The sequence below is a fragment of the Monopterus albus genome, unplaced genomic scaffold (assembly GCF_001952655.1).
Source record: "Monopterus albus unplaced genomic scaffold, M_albus_1.0 scaffold227.1, whole genome shotgun sequence".
Classification (NCBI taxonomy): Eukaryota; Metazoa; Chordata; class Actinopteri; order Synbranchiformes; family Synbranchidae; genus Monopterus; species Monopterus albus.
In genome coordinates this window covers 328,092-335,371 of record NW_018128107.1, presented here as the reverse complement: position 1 = coordinate 335,371, position 7,280 = coordinate 328,092, and the positions used below count along the sequence as shown (strand labels likewise).

General features: G+C 40.5%; 1 protein-coding gene across 2 annotated transcripts in view; it reads left to right on the top strand.

The window, feature by feature from the left end:
* LOC109971539 (cytohesin-3-like) overlaps nucleotides 1-7,280 on the top strand; it is a 28,135-nt gene that overhangs the window by 8,226 nt on the left and 12,629 nt on the right. Inside the window, exon 1 of one of the 2 annotated variants that reach the window (XM_020619855.1) lies at nucleotides 3,922-4,141. The exons of the other annotated variant lie outside the window; for it this stretch is intronic. Coding sequence (XP_020475511.1) covers nucleotides 4,033-4,141 — 109 coding nt within the window. The 5' untranslated portion in view covers nucleotides 3,922-4,032. Of the gene's footprint in view, nucleotides 1-3,921; nucleotides 4,142-7,280 lie in introns of those variants that run through there. 2 annotated transcript variants of the gene reach the window in all.

Sequence of the window (7,280 nt, the reverse complement as noted above, 5' to 3'; positions counted from 1 at the left end):
GATCTGAAATTGCTATAGTTGCCTACAAGCTGTCAGGCCATACATCTGCTCAGTTTCACAGTTAAGCACTGCATTTCCAGCACCACTCACTCCACACTGGAGTCTTAAAGGAAGAGGAAAACACTCTGCTAGGTTTGGTTAGATATGAATATTAATATTCAAATGTGTGACACTCTAAAAGTGCTTTGTAATTGTATGTGAAAAGGTAGTGCAGGACACAATGTATTCTGACCAGTCCCGTCGCAATTTTCACATCTCTTTCACAGCAGATTTTCCTCCAGTATTTTCCCTGTATGAGTAGGCTTACTACCCACTGACAAACCTCCTGGCACGGAGGCATGAAATAATAAGGACATTTAGAAATGTTAATCATCCGTGCACTCATAATAAAATCATTATTTGGCAAAAAAGCCCTTTGATTAAACAGTATTTCAATTTACTTTCAATGAGATAAAATGAATTAGTGGTTATTAACTTTTTAAAATTTCCTTGATGCCATGTTGACTTAAATTTAAACCTGTAACAACATGTTTTGACTACATGGGAGCAGTGGAAACAGGTTCTTTGACACATGATAATCCTTTAAGGTGTTAGAAAACTTGTTATTATTAACATTACAGAGCACTTTTTGAGTCATGTTTCTGGTCACCTTGCAAATGTAAAGCTAATATCCACTCTCTTTTAGCTCTGTTTTTGGTCTCCACCAGCTCTTGAGGGAAATATCTGACTCTTTAGTTGTTTAATGCACGATGTTGTCATCACTGAAAACATTACCACATTTTTTTTCACATCTATTTTAAAAGATTACAAAAAAAAACATTCTAATAAGGAAATGTCTTTAAAGAATGTTATTTCAAAGTCACAGAATGTCCATAGAGAACATACAGGCAAAATGTTCACTGTCAACACAACTCGTGCGTTTTCACTGGAATATCAGCTCACGATTATGTCGGCATGATTGACATTTGGTTTTCTTGAGGCAACTCAACGCATTTGATTAAATTATGGTCTTGGATATTCCTCACTTTGTGTGCCCACCCCAACATTTTTATGCTATGTAGACTGTTAAAAAACAGTGCAAATGACCATAATCAGCACAACTATTTACCAGACTGTGGATACAATTTTAAGAGTCATGAATTAATGGATTTCATTATTAATACTAAAGCCACATGTGCTACACTGTCATGATGATCCTGATCTTCATCTGTAGGAAAAACAAGAGTCTGCTTTTCTGTTGAGATGATGTAAGACTCTGAAGTCGTGTTTACGTCTAAGCCACTGGTGAGATTTTAAAGGCTCGTAATCTGGAAAACCCCTTTTCACAGAACCTGGGAAAAAAGTGCTGGTCTGACCTGAGCCACCCACATGTTTTGTGTAAAAAAGAAACCCTAGATCAAGTTTTAACTCGGTTATATGTTCTTTTTCTGCCTCTCCTCCTCCGCCTTCCTGCTGTCTTGGAACAACAAATGTAGAAGTGGAGTCCTACTTGGCAGCTGAAGCATCTCTTCATCATTCTGCCCCCTTTTCTCTCTGTGTCTCTTGTGCATCTTTGCACTACTCTCTTCCAGACTTAAGGCCTAAATCCAATATAAACTGGCTCCTCTGTAGTCTTTGCCCTTGTGTCACATGTCTGCTCACGGCCTTCATATCAGACTGTGGGCTGATGAGACACTACAGTCATTTCCTGAATGAGTCATTCTGGACTGTGGGGGACCTGACAGAGGTCCTGCTAAAAGTTTCTGCAGGCCTCTTATGTACTGATAGACTACACAGTTTAGCTGAGTAGCCTGGTTTACCAGATGTACTAGGCTACAGTTCAAACCGCATGCTGTTAAAAAGAGTTTTGTTTTCAGACCTTTTTCATTTGTGACCCTACTACTGACACCTCATCACAGTTTGCATTTGTGAGCGAAGTATATCCAAAGCCTAGTTTTTTTTCAGACTTGTCCAGTATTTCATAAGAAAAAGTTTAGGGATAAAAGAACTAAAGCTGTGTCTAATATTATTTCAGACACAGCTTTCAGTTTGGACCAAAGTGTACAGACATTAGATGTTGTGGCTAAAAATACAACAATTTTTGTAATAAAGGAAATGTGCTTTCTTCTTTGTTTGTTTTACTAATCTGTTTTATTAAACTTGGGTGAGTCCTTACTTCTGGGTTGCCATTTTCTGTCACTCAATCAGTCCATTTTCTACCGCTTATCTAGAGTCACAGTGGTTCAGCAAGGTCGTCCAAGTGTCCTTCTCCCTAACATTGCTGTTCAGCTCATCCAGGGGGACCCTGGGGCATTCTCAGACTCATTATCAGCTATCAGGTTTCTATGAGGAGTTTTACAAGTTTGTAAACTGCCTTATCCAGCAGTCATGTTATCCTGTGATCAGTTGTGAAAGTTTGTGTGAAGAGTGCTGACATTAGCATTAGCAGACATTCAGACAGAGTGTGGTCAAACGTAACTCTCCCTGTTTTTTTGCAAGGTACCTCGTTGAATTTCCGTTGTAGTTTGTTTAGCCATGCTAACGTAGCCTACTCTACTGTAGCACCACTTTCTACCACCAGTGTCGGCTTTGATAGATAAAAACATTGTTTAATATCCAGGACGGTGACATCATCATGTCGTTTCTGGATGATGTCACTGTCTGGTGTGGCAAACGTTGAACCAGAGCCAACCTTTTCACTGCATGGGGCTACATTGTTTTTCCAGACCCCCTTGCTGTGCAGGTTCCAGCTGCAGTAAATGGAGAGGGCTGAGTTTTGTCACACCTTTGAAACTCAGTATGAACGTGTCCTTACCGCCATCTCAAGAGATCTGACATTAAATCGAATGAGTACCATTCGATTGTCATTACCAAATTATTCAGAGCTTAGTTTGGGCCTGCACAGGCTTCTTGACTTGGGAGTAGATGATGTTGTGTAACAGCTGAATCCTTGGTCAATTAAGAAAGGTCTTGTCTAGACAGTATGAGATTAAAAAAAGATTATGTACAAGAAGACAAAGTTTACAGTCCCTGTCAACCTACAAATCGCATGGGATAAACTGTGGACTGCTCACCTTTTTCTTTCAACTCTTTTTTACTCAGTCTTTGGGGAAAACGGCGAAAGTCTGTGATATGAGTTTAGTTTCTGCAGTTGGCAGACTGATGATCTGGTCATTTATGCCAGGTTCAGCAAAAGTATTTATTGAGAATGAATAATCCAGTATTTATCTGTAGAGAAAATTGCACGAGGTAGTACCAACATCTCCTGCAGTCACGCTTTGTAACTGAGAATAGGAAAGGTCTGTGAAGAGACAGTCAAGGAAGGCTTTGGAGAATCAAGAGGCCATGTTGTGTTTGATGTAACCTCTGATTTTCCCTTGTAATCTAATTTTCATAAAGCGAATGCTGTGGATGCCTCTTCTGAAGTGAGAGCTAACAACAAGTGACTGCTGGAGACTTGGAAAACATTCATTCATTTCTTTAAGTGCAAACAAGGAGAAGAAAGACAAAGGTTTTGTTGATTCATGCACTCCCATGCAGTCACAACATATAACTATAAATATAGTGAAAGGGCACGGCCAGATGCAGATGTACTGTTTGCAATATTAATATTGTTTTTGAAACAAGTCAGAAGGTGAAAGCTACCCGAAGTGAAAATTGGCCTTTTTATAATTTGATTTCTTCACTAAGAAGACAGATTGATTTCTGTCTGAAATGTGAAAAGGAGCTGTCTATGTGAAAGAGAGGAAGCACAGCAATTGATTTAAAAAAAAAGGATGAAGCCAGAGGAGGTGTGCAGAGAACTGGTTGGACCAGTCTGCATGGTTGCAGTGGGAGGAATCCAAGCTATTTTCATAGCGCTACTGTCATTCTGTTAAGAGGCAGGAACTGTCAAAGAGCCTGTGTGTGTGTGTGTGTGTGTGTGTGTGTGTCTTTGCTTTGTGTGCGACTGCATGTTCCCGCGTGTCTGTGCATTCTCGAGAGCTGTGAGTTGGAGTAACGCAGAGGAGGAAAACAATTACTACACACTTACTTGCTACAATTGCAGCTTACATGAGGCTGCTAAAGCAGTGTGACCGTCACCAGCAGTACACTTACAGTACTGACCACAATAAGGACACAGACACCAACATGGGAACTGGAGAGAGGAAAGCAGGATGTGGTATGTATTTTATGCAGCAAAGGGTTTCTCTGGTGAGAGGGTTGTGTTGAATCGGGTGTAGTTATTTTATTTATGGTATATAATGGTCTTACAGTATGTGGACATAAGTAAATGAAAACATGACTCATGTTTTGTGTCAGCGTGTCACTGACTTTGACAGACTGACCTAGCTGTTTTACATTATTTCTTCCTCAGCTGTGTCTGTTTGTAGCAGCATCTAGTGTTGGCTGTGTTGCAAACCTGTGTAGGTGCTCTTTAATTAGCCTGCGGTGGGAACAGCGTCAACCTGTTTACATCGTTGCTATTGTTACTGGAAGACTAGCCCAGTGGCCCTAATCACTGCAAACATGCCCCCCATTGCCCCGGTGCAAGTCTGGTGAAGGTCAGGAAGTGCTTCATTGTCTCTGTTTGCTGCTGTTTTTCTGTCATTATTTTGGCTGGGATTGTCACTCACAGACACATTTTAGCTTATTAACTACAAATCCTCTATGGTTAACCTTAAAAGAAACTGTTTGTGAGTTCTCTCTGGCTTCATCCCACGGTCGACAGCCTTGTGATAGACTGGCGTCCTGTCCAGGGTGGACCCTGCCTCTCGCCCAGTGTCAGCTGGGATAGGCTTCAGCAGTGACCCTGTTCAGGAATAAGTCCATCTTCTCTACTGCCCTTGGTGCCAAGGTTACTGAAGAGCTGTGACGGTCAAACACACTTGTCTTTGACTTTGTAATCTGCCAATAAAAGCCAGCTGGTCATGTGAATCAGACACCAATCTGTCCCACATCTCAAGATGCATCAGACCATCTCAGGACTGACATCTTCTTGCCTAGATTCCCAGACTAAGTGGAATGAGGAACAGGACAGTAATGTATTATTTAAAGCCCCAGTATCAGTTGATCAGAGTAACTCAAGCAGCAGCTGTGGCATGAGGATCAGTACCACTACTGGCACCAACAAATATTAATAGTTGTGCTCATTTACAGTAGCCAAGGCAGTGATCACTGTTCTCCAACAAAGAATGTGACTGAGATTATATAAGCATGCATCACAAGTGGACCTGAAACAGCCTCTGTTGTCAGTGGCACGCACAATTAGCATTTGATCTCTGTTGTCCTTTTATGACCCCTGTACCGATCTAGATCAGGTCCAGTTATAAGTTACAATTATAGTGCAGTCATGAGATTTTGCCACTAATTATACTGTACACCAGCTGTGAACAGAACTGAAAATGACCTAATACTACAAGATAAGAGTGATTTGATCAAGTTTTCCTTCATGGAAAAAAAGTAACTGCACATAATTTTAAATGTATAAATTTATATATACATACAGACATTTCAAACATGCATTACATTGTTTAAATAAAAAAGAAAGTTAATGATCAGATCGTAGGCAGCTCACAAGTAGTAGTAGGTGTCAAAATGTTGCCTGCAACATCTCATCTAACAGTTCAGGGTGGATGGATGTTCTAAAAACAAATCCCTTTGCCCTAAAATTGCCCAAAATTTCCAAAAGCAATCTTGTCTTATTTTGCAGTTGCATCAGGAGTAAATCTAACAACAAATACACTTCCCTTCCTGAGTGTGCTTCACAATAAAAGCAACACTCAGTTGAACACTTGAAGAGGCAGTAGGAGTAGAGGATGTTTATATTGCATTACACTTAAGAAACATAGCTATGACACAGCTTTAGTGAGCAACTGACAAATATACAAGCTTCGATCAATGAGATAAATGTATGAACAGGAATGCTGGAGTATAGGCATAGGCTACATTATTTCCTTAATCCCTTGTGTGTAGGCATTTTGAATGGCAGACTCTGAAAACTACTACACAGAGAGGCAACTGCAGAATATAAACAAGCTTAATGGCTATTGCAGATGAAATGCTGATCATAAATGGGTTTTTATCATTACATAAATATAATCAGTGCCCCACTCCATTCAGTCTGTCTCACTGAATGACAAATTCTCTCGTCCTACACAGTAAATGCTATTGTATGTTGCTTTAGTGGGACATCGATCCTCTGAATTTGACTCGTGTAGCCTCACTGACCTTTGCTCTGACCCCTGGAGGTGATGGTGACTTGGCTGGCTAGAAGTGATGATGAGACTGGAAAGAGGAAGGCATAAACTCAGTGACGTTCTCTTTGGAAAAGGTCTGAGAAAGCTTTGGCACAGTGGCGGTTATTCATCCTGGCATGATTGGGGACCATTGGGGAAAAAAGACTAAGCATGCAAGTTTGAACTATTATGATGGTGTATCAATTGCAATTGGTACAGCAGCCTCCCTGGCATGATATGAAAACAGTGTGTGCCATTACATTGGAAATCAGCAGTGCCTGGGGTTAAGCATGGAGTGTTTGTATAAAACCTAATAAGAATTCTTTTTCAGGAGGGCTGCTCTCCACACACACAGATTCCTAGACTTTCATCTATAATGCATAAGATGTCCGGTCTCTGCTATACATTTGCCTTCACAACAACAGCAAATTACTAGCACGGTTTCCACATTGCTACAAAACACATACAGTCGGAGAATTGTTTAGCAAACAGATCCCGTCTCCTCAGACAATTTGTCCCATTCTCCAGCCAAGCTCTTTCGGCCAGAGTAGGAGGGATGGAGGAGTGTTTTGCGCATTACAGACGTAGGTTCCCTTTAGGGTGTCTTTGCTCCACAATTGCTGCTTTATGAGGATACTTATCTAAAGCCAAAGAGAGCAACAGAAGCAGAACATGTGAAGATGTCTGGTCTCTGGTTCTGCGTCACTCTCGAGTCTTTTCCTTTCTTTGCTGTTTGGCACTGAGAGCATCCTTTTGTAACCTTGTTTCTTTGACATGCAGACATCTCTTTCCAACTTTTTCCCCTTTATGTCATCTTCAAGCAAGGTAACAGACTCATGATGCCAAGTGAAAACTGACAGAATTGTATTATAATGTTAAAATTTCTTTACGTGACAGTCACATTTTGGGAAATCCGCTTATTCACTTTATGGCTGGGATGCAGATCAGTATATAAACCAGAGGTGGAAAGTAACTACGTACATTTATTCAAGTACCATCCGCACTGTCCTCAAATATTTTCATTTTCTGTTACTTCATACTTTGACTTCACTACATTTTAGGTATTAATCAAATTAAGTAGTT